This window comes from Ursus arctos, unplaced genomic scaffold (assembly GCF_023065955.2).
Source record: "Ursus arctos isolate Adak ecotype North America unplaced genomic scaffold, UrsArc2.0 scaffold_18, whole genome shotgun sequence".
In the NCBI taxonomy this organism is placed as follows: Eukaryota; Metazoa; Chordata; class Mammalia; order Carnivora; family Ursidae; genus Ursus; species Ursus arctos.
In genome coordinates, this window is record NW_026622852.1 from 41,605,084 (window position 1) to 41,626,141 (window position 21,058).

Here is a 21,058-nt window from a genome sequence, read left to right on the forward strand (position 1 = left end):
CGTGAGCACACACTGTTGCTCAGGACCATCCTCTCTGTTGGAATCTGGAAGCTCCAGGCTTGGGACTTCTGGGGAGAAGCGGGAGCTCTTTCTGTGTTCTGGCTAAGGGGGCTGCAGAACTTTCTAGGCCCAAGTCCTTGCCTCTGGATTCATGCCCTCCCTCCTTCCTTCCTGATGAGTCTGTCAAGCAGATGGGCTAACGGCCTGAGAGGGACCCTTGACTGAGTTAGGCGGCAGCCCTTAGCACGCTGGCCGCTCCGCAGAGCGGTGCGCTGGCTCGGCTTGCCACTTCAGAAGACACAAAGCTGGGGTTTACCCCACAGCAGCAGCAGCACCTCTCCGGGTTCTGGGTGGATGGACTCAGCAAGAGGGATTCTTAAATCAGTTGTTCGTAAATCCTGTCTCAGCTGGAAGCTCGTGGAGTCGTGTTCTGAGGCTAAGTTGGTGACCGAGCCACCGTGGAGAATCTGCCTATTCTCTTCCTCAAGGGAGGACAAGCCAGGCCAGGCTGAGGGCTTCCGGCCCTGCTCCAGTGCCTCACCGGTCCCAGACACCATGTGAAGGTCAGTGAACATTCTTCTTCCGGGGCAAAGGACCAGAGTGAGGATCCCAGGAGATGGGTTCTTGAGGGCCTCATGGGGAAACAGCCCAAGGCCTTTCATCCCCTGGCAGCTGGTGCTGGGACATGGCTGTGACCCGAGTAAGATGCCGGCGTGGGCACTGGTGCGGCCAAGGATGCGAATTGGCTTCAGGCGCTCTGGGTCACTGGCCCTGACCGGCCCGGGGCCTGGGCACATGCGGGCACAGTCCTCTCTTCTGACCCTGGGCAGCTGATGACCCCAGTCAAACCTCTCCCAGAAACAAGTACCTAGAGGTTTTTCCCTTCTTTTCTGGCTTTAATAAAAACAGTCCCATTTTGTATTACTGTGGAGTAAAGAGAACTGTGATTTGGGTCTCATAATTTGCTTAGCCAATTTCATATTCCAGAGACAGTTCTGTTACATTTTCAGCACATTTTTCATTTCTGGGGGAAGCTGGGGTTACTCCTGCCCCCCATCCCCAGCTTTGTCTCCCCCTCTCCCTGCTACCTTGTTACGAGGACAATGAACAGTCACGACATGGAATTTCAGGAGTCTACAATTGGGTTTTTATTTTGAACCTGGCAGCTGGGACAGGCGCCGGCCCGCAGCCTCCCTGCCACCCTGTGGCCTGTGCTCTTCTGGCCTCTGGTCCCATCAGCTGAATGAGTGCAGCAGCTCCTTGTCTCCTGCGGACACACAGAAGCTCAGGGAGGAGGCGTGGGGTGTGCCCAGGGCTCCGTGGATGGGGTCAGCCAGGGGATGGGGATGCCTCGTGAGGGCAGCTGGGGCTGACTTGGGACCTGAACTTGAGGCCAGAAACTTGTGCTTGCGGAATGACTATGACTGGGTATCGCCAAAACACATTCTGCAGAATGATCTGGGTTTTAGCCTCTTCTGATGGCTTCCAAGCGCCCTTTTCCCAGGGGGAGATAAGGCACAGGGATCAGATGGCTGCTGCCCCTGGAAGGCTATTCCAGTTAGCGTTCCCGCCTCCCCCTCAGTGTTAGGCTGCCGTCAGCCCAGTCCGAAGCCTCGTCTGCCGGGTGGGTACTGTTCCACTTTACGGAAGTAAAAACTGAGGCTCAAGCTGGCACTCGCCCAACGTGGCCAGCCCGCATGCAGCAGCACCAGAATTCGGGCCCGGCGTGGCCAGGCTCCTGCGTCTGGCCAGTGCCTCCCCAGGGCAGCATCGTAGCTGGGAGAAGGTCTGGGGTTTAGCCCCATTTTACAGATGGGCAACAGGCCCGGAGAGTGGAGAGTGGGTGGGCCGGTCACCCAGTAGGTTCCAGAACTACCTTCTCCAGACCCCCACCTCCTCCCGGGGCTCTCCCACCCAGACCCCAGGGGCACGCTGCAGGGCCGCCTACCGCTGCTGGGGACCCCGCAGTACTCCTTGCACTCCTTCTCCGAGTAGAACTTGTTGCCGTTGCCTTGGCAGCCCCCGTAGACGAAGGGGACGCACTTCCCCTGGGCAGCGTCAAATGCCCAGAGCTTGTGGTAGCCTCGGCAGGGGCCGCGGACGATGGGGAGGTTGCAGGCCGCTGTGGGATGGGGGGCAGGGGCGCAGCATGAGCAGCCCTTACGCCTGGCTGACCCTCGGGACACGCAGCACAGGGCTTGAACCAGGGTGCCCGCTCCCCTACAACACCCAGCTCCTCCAGCACTGGGAGCCTGGGGCCCATGAAAAGCAGCACCTCGGCCTGGGTCACCCACGTCCAAGTGTGCAGTTCCTGTGACTTCAGGAAACTCCCCAGAATTCCAGCCCTGGCACGTCCTCTCGCAGCTCCCTGTCCACCCTGCAGGTGGCCTGCTGGGAGGACAGGGCTGGGGGTGCAGCGTGCGCAGAGGCGAGGGGCCCGCACTTACCCACAGTCCGACAGGTCTGCAGACACTCCTTCTCTGAGGCGAAGTTGTTCCCGTTGCCCAGGCAGCCACCATATTGGAAGGTCTCACAGGCCATGGAGGAACCATTATAGAAAAACCTCATGACCATCCCCAGGCAGGGGCCTTCTGCGTGGCCCAGCTGGCAGGAATCTGGGGGGACAGAAGGGCAGCACCCACTGAGTCCTTACTGTGTGCCTGTCACCAGGCTCGATGGCTACCACGCGCCATCTCGTTAGTTTTCCCCTCCGCACTAAGAGGAAGGATGGTCAACTCGTTTTGTAGATGAGGAGATGGACTCCGAGAGGTAAACTGACTTGCCCGGGATCACACAGCCCTGAGATTCAAAACCATGATGTGTCTGCTGGACTCCAGAATCAGTGCCTGTTCGGCTTTATACCCCAGCAAGCCACAGACTCACCACCCCAGTGTCGGTCTAGTCCGGCCGGAGACTGTGCTAATAGCAGCGGCCGCTGCATTCACCAGCACCCAGCCGGCCAGCCTGACCTCTCCACGGAAGTCCTGCCCCTGCAGCGTCGTCCTCTGCGGAACCCTCCCCGGACACCTGGCCAGAGCAGGAATCCCCTTTCATCTAGGAAGTACTCCTCGATCCCCTTCCCCCTCCATCCTGAGCTCCCCCAACCCTTTAGCTAACCCTCCCTTTTGGGTCCATCACTTTCTTCCCTGCCCGTCTCCCCTACTACACCACAAGTTCCAAAAAGACGGGTTTGTCTCCGTGACCCCAGCACCCTCCCCAGGGTGGAGCAGGGCTCAGTGTTTGCCGAGCAGCTTGGTGAGTCTGTCGTGAACACTGTCAGCCACACAGAGCATCCACACGCCCTTCTCCAGCTTGCTCCCACAAAAGCCCTGATGGGGAGCACAGCAGGCTGTTGTCCCACCGCAGAGAGGGCGAAACCAAGGCTGGGAGGCCACACAGTGGTACAGACAGGGCCAGAACTTGCTTCTCCTGGAGCTACGAGTTCCTGAGCCCAGGGGCCACCCCCACAACCCCGGGCACTGCACAGAGGGCCTGGTTTGCCTTATTTGTCCCAAACAGACTTTGTGGTGGTGAGGGCAGCCCCGGGTGAGCCACCCACGGGCTCTTCCTCTCTCGAGTATGCCAGAAGGGGGTGCAAAGGTGAGCGACTGTTACCTTCCTTCTTGTTGAAATCCGTTACTAGTTGCCCGGTCCCTGATCCTTCCTCCTCCTGTGGCAGGACAGCCCGCCGGGCTCTCTATGGGGGAGAGAAAGAGAAGCTATTGCGGGGACCTTGCCACTCTTGCTCACCGGTACCCCTGGAGTATATAAACCATTTGCTAGGGGAATCAGGGTGTAGACAGACACATAGTAACTACACTGGTTAATGGACTGTTCTCCCCAGTGTCAACCTAAATCCCAGGATGGGCATCACAGGACAGGTTTTTAGTCTGAAAGGAAAATCAGAACCGTGGAGTAGAACAATACCTCTGGGGCCAAATTCTAGCTGAAATGTCCGAAGGAATAAAATAATGGGGGGGGGGATGTCTGAACTGGAAACCAGGGAAGGGCAGCATTGCCAGGCTGGAAACGTGAAAGCATTTCTACACGGCGGAGTATGGGTAGGACTCATTTGCAGGAAAGGCTGACCAGACCATCACTGTTAGCTATTTGCAAAGGAAAAGCCACCTGGACAGTATGGAGAAGGGCCCCAAGATGCCCCTAACACTTCTAGCTGTGGCAGTGGGGGCTGAAGAGCAGGGCAGGGTGCCGAAGCTGGCAAAAGGCTCCCTGAGTGTAGAGCCCACGGAGGCAGGATCCCAGGGCCGTGAGAGGAGGGATGAGCTGGGAGACTGCCGGCCCACAGCCAGCCTTCCTGCCCGTGGGGGAGCCCCAATCTGAAAGTACATCTCTAGTAACCTTCCACGTTGCCCTTCGCCTCTTAAGGTGCAGCTTCAAAGCTGTGCTCAGGGACCCCACTGTCACGCTGGTAGCACACAGGCCTGCCTTGGTGCAGGCGAAGGAAAAGAGATCACGGAACGATTTAAATAACGCAGCTGCTCAAAAGAATCGGGTTGAGCCAGAGAAATCTCTCCACTACACACAGGGTGACCGTAAGAACCAGGAGAAAATGTAAACCGTCAGTGAAATTCAAGATGACACCGCATCGGTATCACAGGGTCCAAAGGTTATGGAAATGAACGGAATGAAAGACGTAGAAAGTTACTGGATGTGGGAAGGATTTTGTTGAACCACACATCAGAGAAAATAAACTGCAGGTTAGTGATTATAAGCAGTAAATTCACATAATAGGAATTCTAGAAGGAGAGGCGATCAATATAGAAATAATAGAAGAAAACTTTTCTGAAGACTTGAGTTATCCAATTATAAATAGGGATCAAAGGGAATGAGGCAAAATTAGTGAAGAGCCCCACCTAGACATTGCCTAGAGTCAAGGATAAAGAGCTCATGGCCCTTGGAGTAAGTAACAGCATCTGAGGGTTATACGAGGGGAAAGGTGGTAACCCCAGGATTCTCTCCTCATCCAAGCCGTTGACCATGTAATAGAAACACAGGCATTTTCACACCTGCAAGGATCCAGTAGTTTTCCACCCATGTTTATCCAGAAGAAAACTACTTTTCTTTTTAGCCCCCGAATATTCCAGGGCACCTGGCTGGGGGCTCAGTCGGTAGAACGTACAACTCTTGATCTTGGGGTTGTGAGTTTGACCTCCCCGTGGGGTGTAGAGATTACTTACGATCTTACAATATATATATATTCGCACTGACTGAGAAGGGACTCGAAGTGCAAGAAAGCAGGTGACGTGATAGCAAAGAAAAGCCAATCAAATAGAGAGTTGAGGTTAAATGATTGTTACGACGCTCATAAAACTTACTGTAAATGTTAAAAGTGATTCTCAAGACAAAAGGTGGAAAATACAAACATCGATCTCAGATTTCATCCATAGAGGCAGGGGAAGCCCGGAAGGAAGAAATGGAAGTGTGCTCCATTTCTCTTTTTTTGCAAGGGGAGTCACCTGTTACGGTTTCGTTCTTGATGGTGATAAAGAGAGAGAGATCCGTCGGGATCTGGATTAAGATGTCAGATTGAAATTTCATTTCAAATTGCCTTTTCCAATACCTAACAGCGAAAAATGAATTCAGAATATCAATCTCCAAGTGTTCCTCAGCATCACTGAGCCCTGGAAAGGGGCTTAGTTTAAAGCAAAAAGTAAAACTGTTGATGAAGGAAAGAAATCAAGTGTTCTGGAGCTGAACAGGATGGTCATCAAATTGCTGGTAATTCTCCCCTAAGGTTCCCAAGTCCTGAGAGAAGGAAATTGAGGGACCCTATCTTTCTCCTCTTCTGACAGAGGAGCGGTGAAGATGGCGTCTAGGAAGAAAAGAGGAAGGCAGACTAGAGGCTGACTCTAGATGGAGGTTCTGGGGCTACATGATCTAATGCACTGGGGGTGTTGACAGATAGTTGTCACTGCCCCAAGCGGGTGGAATGAACCCCGCATAGGGCATTTAGAAGTTCTTCAGAAGAGAAAAAGCAAGCAAGGGTATTCCAACCAAGATGGCGCACCTGAGGAAAGCTCTGCCCCTGCCCGTTCCCACCCTTTCCTTGGACTTCGGAAAAGTAGATGGAACACAAAATACCCAGCTGGGGTGGAGGGCACTCGGCTCAATTTTAGTGGGGAAAGGGTCAAGGAGTAAATGAACCGCCACCCCACCATATCAGAACAGACAGCTTAAAAACTAAGCAGGAGCAAGAGAAAAAGAAATGGTAGAGGGACTGTCCAGACCCATTCTGAAATGAAGGAATACATAGCCTGAACCAGAGACAACCTGACTATGGTGTCCCCTGTCATGAACTGCCTAGATGTCCCCTCAGGAATGGACTTACATTCCCAGCCGGAGCTGTCCACCCCTGTTGGAGACCGCCTCAGCTAATGGGACCCCTCTCACTCGAGGTCATGCTTCCTCCCCAGACTGATCGAGGTAAGGGTGTAAAGGCCCCACCCCTTGGTGCCCTCATGGCACAACTCCAAAGGGCCCTCCCGGTTCTAGAGTGTCCACAGGGTTGGCTGAGGCATCGTGGCCACATCACAGCTCTGCTGCTTCTGCTCAACCCTCCCTTCGCCCCTTCCCTTCCACAGGTGTGGCTCTAGGAATCCCCACCCATGACATCACCTAGAAGAGACTGTAACTCAACAAGCAGAAGGCAACTCCTCAGCGGCCTCGAGCTGTAGAATTACGTAAAACGGGTATTTCTAAAACAAGACTCCAAGACAAAACTGGTAGACAACACAAGCGAGAACTCAGGCCTGAGAAACAAATTGGGAACCAAGACAACGTACATTCAGAGCGAGTGAGCAAGTCAGAAATACCACGGAACAGAATCGAAGCTGCTAAATGGAATGGCCGGCCCACAAGGCCGGCGAGTGACAACCCCCGTGAGTACAGGCGAGAGCAACGTGAGAGCGCCGAGCGTGCGTGGAAGACAGAGACGCTCCGGGATGAGAGAGCAGGTGTTCCCGACGTAGCAAACCCCAAAAAGGGAATGCAAGATGAATTCCACAGAGTGCGAGAGAGTCCCCTAAAACAGGAAGAATGTAGTCTGTGGATGGAAGGAGCGCCCTGTATCCCAGAAAACTCGGATACGGAATTCTCAACACCAAGACATGTCCTAGTTAGGATGCCGACTGCAGGGCGCCGGGCTGGCCCAGTCGGCAGAGCAGGCTATTCGTGATCTCAGGGTCGTGAGTTCAAGCCCCACGTCGGGCTTAGAGCCTACTTAAAAAAAAAAAAAAAAAATAGAAAAGAAGATATCTTCAAGGATAAAGTCTGTCCAGGCATCTGGGCACAAGAAACAAATTGCTTACAAGGAGAAATACCAGACTGGCCTTGGGCTTTCCCAGAGCCGGATTAGTGCTGAAGAACAATGGAGCTGCGCAGACGACATTCTGAGGGGAAGGCAGCCCAGCCCAGGACTCTGACGCCCAAGCGAAATGCCACTCAGTGCGAAGGAGAGCTCTCCCAAACAGGGAAGAATTCAGGGACTGAAACCCCCAGAACCCTCCCTGGAAACACCACTTGGTTGTGTGCCCTACAAGAGCGGGCTCTATTAGGATACATAGCTTCCAGATTATCACCGAAGAAAACGAAGGAAGCTTCATCGATACGGTAAAGGCAGACAAACCAAGAGCGAGGGAGCCTAAAAAATCAAAAGGCAGGATAGGGAGAGGCGAGCTGGCTGAGGCCTCTTGCTCTCGCTTTACTGTTTTTTTAGAGGTCAGCTGACGTTATTTTTTTTTCATTGAGTACTGAGTATCGTCATTCATCACTCAGTAGTCCACTGGTTGTAGGCAGTACCGTGCTAAGAACTTTGCCAACACGTCCCTGAATTCTGGTGCATGGAAGGTGAGGGTAACTACCTCGTCGCACAGAGGAGGAAAGGCAAGTCTGGATGGAACAGCAAGTAGATCTGGGATTGAGCCCTGGGGGGGGGGGGGTCTGGCGTCAAGGCCCCGCGCCTGTCACTGCCTTCTCTCGACCTCTCTCAGTGACCCCACCCCCCCACCGCAGCAGGACCTAAGCAAGGGCAGCGAGAACCCAGCAGGCGGGTGGGGACGAAGTGGGGGGACGCGGTGCTCACCCTGTGCGGAGAGGGCTCCGGTTCCTGCTCCCCAGGGACACACTCACCTAGGTCAGGACAGGAGAGAGGCGAGTAAGAGCGCTGCTTTCTTTCACGATGCCAATTATGTGTGCCAGGTGGGCACCGAGCCGGGAACGGCCTTGGGCATTAACCCACTCGGGAATGGCGCCGCTCCCGTGGTTTGCTGAAGGCCGTTCCCTGGAGAAGGGACAGGCGGGGGCTGCGCCGTCACAAGAACGGCGATGGCTAACGTGCGGAGCGCTCACTGGACACTAGGCGCAGCGCTAGCGTGTTCAAAGGCTTTATTTCATTGACTCCTCACAGCAATTCTAAGGGAGGCATTACCATCCCCCATTTTACAGATGAGGAGAACAAGGCTCTGGAAGTTGGACTAGCCGGAAGTCCCCCAGCTCCACTTGCACCTCAGTATGCTAACTCCGGAGCCCACACTCACAACACCAACACTGAATGGCCCCCTAAGAGGTACCTATGGATTCTGGGTATCACCTCACTTAAACAGGTGACACTAGGGGGAACGCGGAATTGGTTCCACCATATGTCCTGCAGATACGTGCTGTGTGACCTGGAGCAAATATGGGGGCCTAGCTGTCTTCTCTGTAAAGGGGGGGGGGACTATAACCCTACTTATCTCAGAGGGTTGTAGGCAGATGGGGCTGGGAAGATGTTCTCTGAGGGCTGTGAAGAATGAGGAGGGGACAGAAGTGTGAGGCGGGGTGGCGCTGCATTTACCTTTGTCGGCCATAGTGAAGATGGAGTCCTCAGGGATGCCCACACCCAAGGCAAGCTCCCTGAACTCCTCCAGCAGGCTTTCTCGAAGCTGTCGCTGTCGCCCTGCAATGGGAAACAGAGAAAATGCCTAGAACCGTGGGTGCCTGGGCTGGCAAGGCCGGGAATTATTTTGCTCAGGGGATTTTCATTAAGATGTTGAAAACTATCAGCTCAGTGTGATCTCTTCAAAACACTTATGGAAAGATTGGCTCACACGAGGAAGAGGTGTCCCTCCCAGGCTCCCACCCAGGTCCCCCCAAATCCCCACACATGGCTCTTTCTGCTGGTTCTGCTAAGGGCTGGGAAGCTCTGGAATTCTCTGGGTCTAGAATTTTAAAGACCAAAAGGATTGTACCTCAGATGGGAGACTGAGCTCTACCTCTTCCACCAGGGAGAGTAAATGTTTCCACCTTTCCCATAACTGGAGTTTTCTCAGAAGGATAAAGCAAAACTCCTAAGCAAAACTCCACTGTCCCTAAATCACAGACCCTCCCACCCCCAACTCCTGCAGGCTTATCTAGCTCCAAGCCTTTACCATAGAGCTTGGCAGTAATGGTGGGCCCGTGGTGGCGGCTGGTTTTCCTGGTCAGAAAGATGGCGTACTCATCATAGTTGGTATGGACCACATAGAACTCCATGGTCATGTTCCATTCTGCATGGGGGATGCAGGAAGCCAAAGGCATCAGTGGTCAGAAGGCTCTTCTAGCCTGAGGTCCTTCATCTGTTCCCCCACACATCATCTATTCATCCTTCTGTCCATCCATCCGTCTCCCCCATATATTTATCATTAATTCATCCACCATCATTCCATCCACCCACCCTCTCCATACATCAAACCATAAATCCATCCACTTCCTTCCTTCCTCCCTTAACCTTCTCTTCCTCCTTCCTTTCTCCCTCCATCAGTCTATCAACTGATCTATCAGATGACTGATTAACTCACTCACCTCCACCCATACCTACATTCGTTTACCGATGAACGGTAAATTCACTCATTCGATTGCTGCTTCTCTCCCTGTTTTTTATCCAACCACCCATCTACCCAAACATTCATATATTCAAACACTAATACAACTGTCTGACACACAGAGCATATTCGATAAACATCTGCTGGATGAATGAACGAATTCACGTCCCAGTCCCTCTGTCACTTAGCCCCCTGCGTGCTGCACATGGGAGATGCTTAGCGAGTTTTCACCAGCTGATCACGGATGCCCACCACGAGGGCTGACGACATCTTGACGCTATCCTCAGAATTCAGCCACGTCCCTCTCATTCTGGATGCTCACGAGTGCACGAGAGAGAGGAGGAAAGAGGGCAAAGGACGAGGACGAGAAGGAAGAGGAGGAATATACAGGAAGCTGAGAAGACATCTCAAAAATGGGAGGGAAGGCTTCAGGGGCAGAGAGCGCCAAGGCAGAAAGAAAGAGCTTAAGACACATCAAGGTCTTTTTCAGCAAAGGGCAGAACTGCGGCGAACACCTGCAACTCAACTCACTGGGTTTATGATAGAGGAACTTTCCGTTGGTGCTGGTCTTCTCATAAGCCCCGGAGATCTCCTCACAGGCGCCTCTCCTGGAGATGTGCAGACCAGAAGAAAGGTAACCGCTAGCAGAGACCGAGGTCCTGACACCCACTCTCCTGCAGGGTCCTTTCCACTTTTTTTTTTCTTTTTGTAATTTGGAAAGTAACACTCCCAAATGTCTTGTTTAAGCCTCACCCCAGTCCTAGGGGACCCATTCACATATGAAGGAACAGAGGGACAGAGAAAAAAGGGACTAGTCCATGCCATCCCCTTGGCAAAGCCAGCACTAAACATCAGCTTCCTTCCCCAAGTCACATCAGACTGACGCACGGGGAGGGGAGGGTGATGAGTGAATGCTCTGATGCGGTTATTACCCTGTGTCTCTCTGGCCCCAGTTCCCTCATCTGTGAAATGGGGATAATGAAGCCTTACGTGGTCGTTGTGAGGATCCAATGAGATGCTATTAAACAGCTTACAGTAAGCACTACGAGCATACCAGCTGTGGTTACAATGACGGTTAATTATCTTATTTACATTTATCAAACAACTCCTAAGTGCTAGGCACTGTGCTACATGCTGACGATACAGAGGAGGGCAAGGTGGACTCTTGTCTGCTCACAGACCTCACAACTGAGCGGGGCCCAGGGGCAGGCCAGAGACGGATGCAGTCACTTCAATAACTGCCATACAGGGAAAAGCCTGAGGTGCTCCAAGACCACAAAGGAAGACATGTAACCTGAACCCTGGTTGTTGGGGGGGCGGGTAGTCAGGGAGGGCTTCCTGGAAGAAGTGACGTAGAACCTGAGTCCTAAAGGTTCCATAGGAATTAGCCCAGGGAGATGACGGGAGATTTTCCCAGTAGAAGGAACATCAGGTGTGAAACACTGGAGGGTTCCAGGAACTGAAAGAAGGTCTACTTGTGTGGGTCACAGAGTACATGGTGAGTGCTGGGAGGGGCCCGGAAGGGAATTTTATTCCCAAGGGCCATAGGGAGCTATGGAAAGGTTCAAGCAGAGTCGAGTTTTCACGAAGTCTTTTGTTTGCTGAAAAGGTTTGAGATTAGAGGTGGGAAGTGTAGACAGGCTGCTGTAGACCACCAGGAGAGAGAGGCAGGTGGCTCGGGCCGCGGCGGGGATGGTACAGAAGGGAGAAGCGGACAGTGTGGAGAGATTTAGGACTATAAAGGACAGGGCTTGACACCGGATTGAGCGGCCTGTGGCAGCAGAGGGAGGAGTCTCAGCACCTGCCTCCCACCCAGGTTTCCAGGTTGGGGCCGGGGGCTCAGAAGGGCCCTGACTGAGCTGAGGGACACCCAAGGATCGAGAGCAGGCTTTGAAATAGGCATGTGTTGGGGCGCTAGCCAGGAGGCGCTGAGGGGACAGTTCAAAAGGCGTGCCCTGGTGGAGGGTGGCCGAGGGACCTGAGCACAGCGGCAAGGACTGGCAGGAGAGATGGCCGCTCTCCAGGACAGGGCGGTGGCCCAAGCCGGCGGGGGTGGCAGGCGGGCCCTGGCCTCTCTCGCCCCTCCCACCCCATCCCCTTACTCACCGCCACTGCGTGCTGGTCACGCTGATCTCCCCGTCTGTCGCCCCCTCGCCCAGCACCAGCGTGCTCATGGACATCCTGTCCATGAACTTCTTCAGCCACGGGCAGGTGGAGCCCATGGCCACGTGAAACCATTTCCCATACATCTAGGAGGCAACCACAAGCTCAGGATCTGGATTTGCCTCAGACGCAGGGACGATCTGCAGACACCTGCTCCCCTCCCTCCTCTCAGCGAGAAGCTGGAACGTCCCATAGCTAACTGGAGCCACGCGGCTCCCAGGACGGACGGGGCCTAACGGTGGAATTTCCATCATCACGGCAAGCCTAGGAAGGGGTTGCAGATGGGGGTCCCAGCCCACTCCATGGAAGGCCTTACTCTGCCAGGTACAGGGTCTGTGCTGCTTGCCGGGATGAGGCCCAGATCCCCAAGGTTGAAGGTCATCCTCGAACACTGCTCCCCAGAGCTGTCTCTCACTCCTCCAGGGACAGGGAGCTCAGTACCTCGCACGCAGCCCCTAGCTCCGTGCTAGAAAGAATCTTCCCTCCTTGAATTAACACAGGACAAGCCTACTACCTCTGTCTCCTGGCCACATGGCAGAGTTGAAAAAGCCCTCATACCCCGAGGAACGAGCCAGCAAGCCTCGACCCTTCGCCATCCCAGACCACCACAGGACCCTCCACTGTGCCCCTCCACCCACAACCCCTGCTTGTCTCCAAGCGTAAACAAAACCCCCAGCTAGAAGGCTCTGAGAGCCCCTCAAACTGATGTGGAGACTGAGCCCCGTGTGGCCGAGGTCCTGTTCAAGGTCACCCAGGTGCTGGGGACAGAGCGGGGTCTGGAAGGTATTGCTGGGGCTCCCCCACACATCGCCTGCCCAGCCCTCTTAATCCCACCAGCCTGATCTCTGTCCTGCTTCTCTTCTCCCCAGTATTCCATGTCTTCCCTGTGCCACCCGGGGGCTCTGTCCACAGCTAGGCCCGCAAGGGCAGAGCACCCAGGATGGTAATGGGTTGCGGGGAAAGGGAAGTGGCCGAAAGCTGAAGGGCTGGGGAGGGGGAGGCAGGAAGTCACGAGAAGCTAAGCACTGTGAAGGGGCTGTAGGAGCATTCCCTGGGTGGGCTGTAGTCTGTAACTGAAGGCATAGAGCCCCCAGCAGCCCAGGAGGGCAGGTCACACGTGAGATGGCCAGACAAGAGGCCCGCAGAATGGCAGGTCTTAGCGTCAGAGCTTCAGCAAACCCTGAATGGTCCGAGCAGGAAGGGCCCTGAGGGACCCAGCCCTGAGTTCCAGATTGGGAGACCTGCCCCCTGCAAGGCCCAGCTGCTCGGACAGCCGGCCATCGCCGCCAGAGAGGCCAGCCTTACCCGAGAGATGTCGAAGTTCTCTTGCGTTTGGATGTCGTCGGGCGGTATCAGCACGGGACTGGCACTCACGGCCAGGCAGGCAGTCAGCAGCAGAAACGCAGCCCTGAGACGCCACATGGTTCTGGGGTCTTCTGTCTCGGGTGTCACTCACAGGCCCGGTCTGGGGACAGAGGAGCCACCACCTCTCTGCCCGCAGCAGCTGCGAACTGAGACTGGGGAGGGGGCCAGCAGCTTGTAGGTGACCTTGGTATTTGTCCTGCTCAGCCTGAACCAATCAGGGCCCCAAGGCCAGGTCTGATCGATCCCTCGTGGTGTCCTGCCCGGGGTCAGTGGTCCCAAAGGGTCAGGGCGGCACTGGCCAAACATAGGCTGGCCTGGGGGCAGCCCAGGGCTGGGTTCAGGCCCCAGACTGGCTCCCCACAGACTGCCCACCTGCCACAGGAGGAGATGAGCAGCCTGTCACCTTTCCCGCTGGGTCACCCACCTGGACCTCACACTCCGGGGGCCAGCAGACCGAGCCTGATCAGGCCCCTTCCTCACATGAGAGCATGGAGGCCCAGGGAGAAAAAACGACATCGCAGAGACCGCAGGGGGGGCCTAAAGGCACAGCCCAGAAGAGAACCGGGGCTTCCTGTCCCCCGACTTCCCTCTCTGACCCCTGGCTTCTGTAGCCCTAGCAAATAATAGTAGGAATAATAATGATGATTTCCACAGCAGCTTCTGTTCCCCGAGCACCTGCTCTGTGCCGGCTCCGTGCCAACACTACACACGCCACAGAACTGGATCCAGCCCCTACAACGACCCTGGAAAGTAGGTGCTATCTTCCCCTTTAAAGACAGGGCACTTGAGGGCTGCCTCAGTCCGTGAAGCACCTGCCTTTGGCTCAGGTCATGATCCTGGACTCTGGGATCAAGTCCCGCGTCGAGCCCCTGCTCAACACAGAGCCTGCTTCTGCCTCTGCCTCTGCCCCTTCCCCAACTCCTGCACGCGCACTCTCGTAAATAAATACAATCTTTGAGAAATATAGAAAATAAAGACAGGGGACTTGAGTCTCTGAGAGGTAGGGTGCCTTGCCCGGGGGCTCCCTGCTGGAAAGCAGAGCTGCTGGGACCGGTGGCAGTGGGTGGCGGCTGAGAACTCAGACTCCGGGGCCAGACTGCATCCCGTGCTGGCCTGGGGCGAGTGACGCCTCCTCCCAGTGCCTGGGCTTCCTCATCAGTGAATGGGGACAGCGGCTGCTGGTTCACAGTGCTGTTGTGCGGTCACGGGCACTACGCTTTGCAAAGCACTAGGGCAGCGTCTGGCACGTGGTAAGAGGTGACTGTGTCTGCGGTGGGTTGAACGTAGTGTCCCCCGCAAAATTCGTGTGCACCCGGGACCTCAATGTGACCTCATTTGCAGAGGCTCTGAGCTACGGTGAGGTCATACTGGATGAGGGTGGGCCCTACATCTAACGCCTGGTGTCTCAGTAAGAGAAAGGGGAGGGAGACTCGGACACACAGACGCAGAGGGACGCACAGGGAAGACGGCCACGTGAAGCCCGGCACAGAGATGGGCGTCAGCTACAAGTCGAGGAGCGCCAAGGAAAGCTGGTAGGAAGAGGCAAGTGAGGGTTCTTTTTTAGAAACTTCAAGACTGTGGGCCCACGGACAGTCTGGTGTTGGACTTCTAACCTCCAAAACTGTGAGAGAATACACTTCTGTTGTTCTCAGCCTCCCAGTTGTGACGCTTCGTTAACGGCAGGCTTAGGAAACTGTATACTGTTCATTAAGCAATTTCCATGAGAATTTTTGAAAACCTAGTTCTGTTTGTCTCCAAAGCTCAAAATCCTGCCAGTGCTACTGTTGGCCCTCTCTATGAAGCTCCCTTTTCCAGCAGTCAGAGCCGTTGTCCTTACTTCGTCCCTGTTCTTGACATGGAACATTCCAGACTCAGAGAAGGCCCCCTGCTGGGCATGCCCCCTTCAGATAGTGGGTTCCAAAAGCAAGACCCATGTTCGTGTGAGAATCCAGGCGTCCCCCCCCTCCCGCCACCAACACCTGCAAATGTGCGTCACGTCTCTCTGTAGGAGCCACCTGATACTTCGTCTTTCATCAGTATCAGGAACAAATATGTCTCTATTCCTAAGTGAGTGTTTCCTTTGCTCCATCACCAGCAGCTTGGCTACTGACAGCATTTCCTTTTTGCTTTGGCCGCCAGGAAGCTCAAAGCCATGTTACAAGTTTTATCACACCAACCATTTCGGCTTAGATTTCTGGGACAATTACCTTCCCTCCTGTTCACAGGGTTTCTCGGTCTTCCATGGTTTGGTTAGTGGTGGTAGTAAGAAGTCTAACTTGAGGTGTTCAGAGAACTGGGAGCCAGAAGGCCTGACTTCTTTTCCACTAACTTTGCAGAGGACTTTCCCTCTCTGAAGCCCACTTTCCTCATCTGTAAACTGAAGATAACAGTCCCTGTTCTGTCTGCCAAGAGGTCAAGTGAGGCAGTGGGTCAGTGCTCTCTAAACTCTCCACTGTCCTATCTGGTGATGAACTCCAGGTCTGTCTGGAGAAACCGAGCTGCTATGAGCGTGAAAAACCCACCATGACTCAGTAGGAATAGAGCCCTCCTCTGAAGCTTGCCCATGGCCCCATGACGGCTCCTCTGCTCTTCCCCGCAGCTCTGCCCTAGGTCTGTCAACCCCACTGGCCCCACGGGAAGGCCAGGCCACAGAGGGGTAAAGACAGATACTGGCCTCTTTTGGACAGGATGTTCATTCAGCCACACGGCCTCTCTTGGGGGGAGGGCAGACGCCTGGATGTTGGTCTCTTTGCCTGCCTCCAGGGATGTTTGCTCTCCTGAGATGATTAACCAGGGCAAACAGAGAGAGCAAACTCTTCCAAAGCCCACCTGGACTTTGAGCTGTTTTTAAAAAATTAACCCTGGACCACAGGATGCAAGGTCATTCGTAGTCTGGGGATGCTGACCCCTCTTTCCCCTCTGGCCATCAGGGTGGGAGGGTGGAGGCTCTGGGGCCCCTGCCCTCCTGGGGGTACCCAGGGCTCAAGAGTCCACAGGAACTGGCCACCTCTGGAACCAGTCCAGGAGGAGGGGGAGGGCCTACCCATGCAGGAGGAGCAGCAGGAATGGAGGGTCATTTTCAGAGGAACACATGGGTGCTCAGGGAGGGAACAGGACTTGTTCAAGGTCACCCAGCTTACAGCTGAGCTGGGGGCCACATCAGCCTGACTCTAGGGCCCAGGCTTGCTCCCACACTTATTCATTCATTCACTCATTTATTCACCAGGCTTGCACTCTGTGCTTGGTGCTGGGGGTACGATGGAGCACAGGAAGGACCTCCTAGAGTTCATTCCCCGGGGAGGGGGGCTGGGGGGGAGGAGAAGATGGTAAGACAGATGGTCACTGCAGTGATGGGGGAGCAGAGGCCAGGGGAGGGGAATCTAACCCGCTGAGGAGTTCACTAGACAAAAGTGCAAGGGGGCCCGTGGAGGGAGGACAGGGTGCTCTGGACCGAGGGACAGCACCCGCGGAGCCACAGAGGAGGCAGAGACACAAAGATGCATCTGGAAAGCAAAACCCAACCAGCCAAAGCACCCAACCATCCAAACCGTGGAGCTGGAGCTCGGAGGGGGAGGCCAGTGGCAAGAGCAACACTGAGGAGGGGGCCGAGGCCCAGCAGGTAGGCCCGTGATGCCGGCCGAAGGCTCTGCTCGTGAATCTGGAGTGTATGGGGAGTGCTGGTGGGTTTTCAGAAGGGAATGGCCGGCCAGATTTATAATTGGGAGAGATCCACGAAGAGGGAATGGAAGTGAGGGCCAGAAAGCAACTCCCTGCAAAGTTCTCCAGGAAGAAGGAAGGACCAACAGGGACATGGAGGACACTGGGTGGGACTCAGACCCGAGGGCGTGGTCAGGGTTCAGGCCTTCCTGCACTAATGATGGAAGGGGATGGCAGGGGGACCTTCCTTCCCCACGAGGAGGTATCCAGCCCCAGGCCTTGCCCCAGACAGCTGACTGCTCAGTTCGCCTGGACTCAGAGTGTCACCTGCCCACTCAGGGTGAGAGGAGGTGGGCAGCACCCGGGAGAGGGGACCTTCTCACTGCTCAGTGGTTTCTAGGCTGTCCTTCTTCCCCACCCATCCCAAAGAGCTAGGCCACCGACAGCCTTGAGCCCCAAGCCCTTGTGATTTGCCGGGTGACCGTTGGGGGGGGGGGCTTTTCCTTCCCTGATCTCACCTTCCTCATGTAGGCCTGCAAATGACGGTAACGTAGCTCACTGGATATGGCTGATATGAGCGCTCAGTGAGGGACACCTGTGAACGTCCTCCGTGCTCCCCAAGTGTATGCAGTGGAGAGACCTGCGTCCTCACAGGCACGTAGCCTGGGGTCCCAGGTAAGGGCTCCAGACAGGCAGGAAATACGCTGCCGGGAGGTGAGAGTGCCCATGTCCACTAGAGGGCAGCAAAGAACTTCTAGAAAGACCGTCCAGGTTCACTCAGATGGCTCCACATAGACCAGGAGCCCGAGGCCGGGAGCAAAGGCCCAGAGAAGTGGTAGAACCAGCGCTAGAACCCGGCCTTCCTTACCCCAGGACTGCTTCAAATCCCCTGGGATTCCCTAGAACATTCGCCTCTACTTTGCCTATCCCCCACCTAGCTACAGAGCTGGATGCTTAGATGGGGCCCTGTTGGAAAGTTTCCTGAAAGATTCCCTCAGTGAACCAGACTTGGCTGCCACTGCTCTAGGCCACTAAGCTGGATTCAGTTCCTACTGTGTGCCGGGCCCCAGGCCGGGCGCCCCATAAGCACATCTTACGGAGTCCCCCTGTTAAGGCTCCATCCCTTTACTACAACGATTGCTCTGTATTACGGATAAGGAAAATGAGGCTAAGAGCTCAAGTGAACAGGTGTCAAAGGTCATCCAGGCAATGAGTCGTGATTTGAACTCGGATTGGTCTCCTTGACACCTGCATCACTCTGCTGACCTCCCAGGCCCTGTCCCCTCCTAAACGGGACCTTGGGCCCTGTTCTTTCAGACACCTGGAGCAGGGGGCGGGTCATTTCCCTCCACCAGCCTCCTCCCTGCAGGAGCCAGGCTCACACGTGCCTGCATCTCCCTTCCCCAGCAAACAGCATGCTCCGTGCCTGCCACACCAAGACCTAACCCATCTCCTCCTCCCTGGGGCCCAGCAGTATGCGGGGCATTTAGCAGGTGCTCAGTGAACACACACCAATGGACTTAGAACTGCGAAGGAGAATGTAGGTCAGACCCGGAGAAGGACCACCAAACTAGAAGGCAGCTGAGGGAGGCTGGAAGATTGGAATCACTGCTCTAAGTCCTTAAATAATGCTTAGTACATGATTGGAACGCTCAAGGACACAGTCCAAAAAGCAAAGAGATTGCTCGGCGGTGGCGTTTCCTTGTGTCCCCAGTTTTGAATTAGTCCGTGTGCCATGGCCGGGAGGACTCTGGAGCTTCATTTAGCAGAGTGATGGTCAAGCGGTTGAACTTTGCACCCGGACAGACCCGGGACCAGTCACTGCTGTGCCCCCTTCCTATGTGATCCTAAGTGACTTCCCCTTTCTGGATCTGAGTTCTTCCCTCTGTTAAATGGGGTTAAGAGGAGCCCACGGGGTGTGGAGGAATGAAATGATGAAGGACAGGTCACGTTCTCGCTCCTTGAAGACAGCGGAGCGAAGAGCGCCCTTGGATGTTGTCAGTCTCGCTTCCCGACTGTGGGAGAGGCAGGCTTGGCCTGGAGAAGCAGCTTGCAAAGCGAGACACTCTGGAGCTGAGTGTCCTTGAGATCCAAGGGACAGAGCTTGTGGCCCGTCTGGCTCCCTTCGTACCACTGAAGGAGGGGGTTTTCCCAAAGGAGTAACCTTCCAAAGACCGGCCTGTGTCCAGGAAGAGGACACAGGCATTTTCCTGCTCTTTGCAGGCTGGTCTTATCTGTCCATTAAAGCAGGACCTCCAGGGACCTGCCCTGACTCTTGGCTGACCGAGCTGATATCACCCAATGTCCTTAGATGGACTAAAATAGCTCTTTTCCAAAACCTCGAGGCAAGCCAGACTTTTTGGAAAGTCCCCCCGGGCCCTTCTTCAATGGAGACAAATGAATGTCTCTCAATGAGCCCTGGCAGAGCAGCGGGGACTCTTCCCTGGCTCTTGCACCGGGCAACAGTCCTGGATGGCCACTCTCTCCCCACAAGAATCCACGTTCGAAGAGTCACCGTAGGAAGGAGCCGGCAGAGAGGCTATCTGGTCTGAAATGACCGGAGAGCAGGTATCGACACAGGTCCTCTCCTGCAAGGACAGGCACATGGCACGCGTGTGCTGAGAGCTTCCATTATTCATAATAACAACAGTAATACTGATTAGCATTTATGCAGCACAGACCAGGGGCCAGGCTGTGTCTTCAACGGTTTATGTGGAGTCACTTTTTTTTTTTTTTAAGATTTTATTTATTTGACAGAGAGAGAGAGACAGCGAGAGAGGGAACACAAGCAGGGGGAGTGGGAGAGAGAGAAGCAGGCTTCCCGCGGGCCTAAGGCAGACACTTAACGACTGAGCCACCCAGGTGCCCCTGTGGAGTCACTTTTAACCCTCATCTCATACCCTCTATGAGCGCTCACTGACTTCTCACAGGATAAACCAACCTTATCCCCACTTTACAGAGGAAGAGCCTGAGGTTCAGAGAGGTTAAGTGCCTCGCACAGGCTCCCACAGCCGTAAGTCGGGACAGACTGAGGCCGAGAGAGGGGGTGCGTCTGCCCAACGTTCCGAAGCCTGGAGACCACCCAGACCTCCAGCCTGACAGCCAGCAAAGCAGGCCCGGCCTTCCAGAGGGACCTAGTAAAGGGGTGATGAGTGCGAGACTGTGTGGTCACAGCGTGGGCTACGTGAAGGCTCCTGAGGCCGACACCCTGGCCCACTTTCACAGGTCTTCCTTGCTGGCCGGCCTGGGCGGGCCTCGAGGGGCTCCCACAGGCGGTGGGCTGCAGGGCAGGCTTCGAGCCCCGGTGCGTGACTCCGCCCCTGCTAACTACGGTGCCACCTGCTCACACCTTCCGGGGACTGCTGCTCCTCGCTTCACAGCAAGCCCCCGCCCCGCCACTCGACACGCACCACGCTGCTCCACCATTAAAATAAAGGGGAGTCAGGAAGCTCGACAAGGACACGATGACAGAAGACACCATCTAAAAGAACACAGAGGGGTATCCCTCAGAGGGGCTGCAATCAACCTGCTGCGTATAAACCGAATAGGAATCTGGGGCAAATGTGTCATTAGACAGAGGGAAGAAAGACCCCGAGAGAAGGCAGGACCCGTCTGGGAGGTGAAAGAAGGCAGGTGTGGCCAGAGCAGACAGAGACGGGAGTGAGACTTCTTGGCACGGGGGTCCTCACACTCTCTCACGCTGTCTGCACCTGGTGGGGTCTATCTTGGGGTGGATCGCCCAGAGGAGACCTCAAAAGAAGGACAAGGACACTCAGGCGTGCTCTTCCTCAAGCGTGTGTCCTACAGTGATGCTTCCGGCCATACTCCTGTTCCTGCACTGGCTGAGGCAGAGGGTCCCCAAGGATCTGGAGAATTCAGCCAGGGCTCTAGACATCTAGATTCATCTCTAGATTTGCCAGCATTCTAGAAACTCGTGGATGGCCTTCCAAGCTCTGCTGAACATCTCCCTCCCCAGGTAGAGAGTCCAGAGAATCCTTCCCAATTTCTACACACAG

General features: G+C 55.1%; 1 protein-coding gene across 1 annotated transcript; it reads right to left on the reverse strand.

The window, feature by feature from the left end:
• Positions 1-1,124: 1,124 nt before the first annotated feature.
• Positions 1,125-13,785, reverse strand: AMBP (alpha-1-microglobulin/bikunin precursor). Its single transcript, XM_026513827.3, has 10 exons — positions 13,326-13,785; positions 11,964-12,106; positions 10,389-10,465; positions 9,426-9,542; positions 8,852-8,953; positions 8,102-8,148; positions 3,616-3,697; positions 2,448-2,615; positions 1,949-2,122; positions 1,125-1,267 (listed from the first exon to the last, which is right to left on the reverse strand). Exons 1-10 carry the CDS (start codon positions 13,440-13,442, stop codon positions 1,236-1,238), a joined length of 1,059 nt encoding a protein of 352 aa, XP_026369612.2. The 5' UTR covers positions 13,443-13,785; the 3' UTR covers positions 1,125-1,235.
• Between the last annotated feature and the right edge of the window lie 7,273 nt (positions 13,786-21,058).

Bases quoted from the DNA above. Each gene is read 5' to 3' on its own strand.
- AMBP (XM_026513827.3), bottom strand. From the start codon at position 13,442: ATGTGGCGTCTCAGGGCTGCGTTTCTGCTGCTGACTGCCTGCCTGGCC. The intron at 3,698-8,101 runs GTGAGCACCGCG...TCTCCCCCATAG, and splicing joins CGGAGCCCTCTCCGCACAGG to AGAGCCCGGCGGGCTGTCCT. The intron at 2,616-3,615 runs GTAACAGTCGCT...CTGTCCCCCCAG, and splicing joins GGATTTCAACAAGAAGGAAG to ATTCCTGCCAGCTGGGCCAC.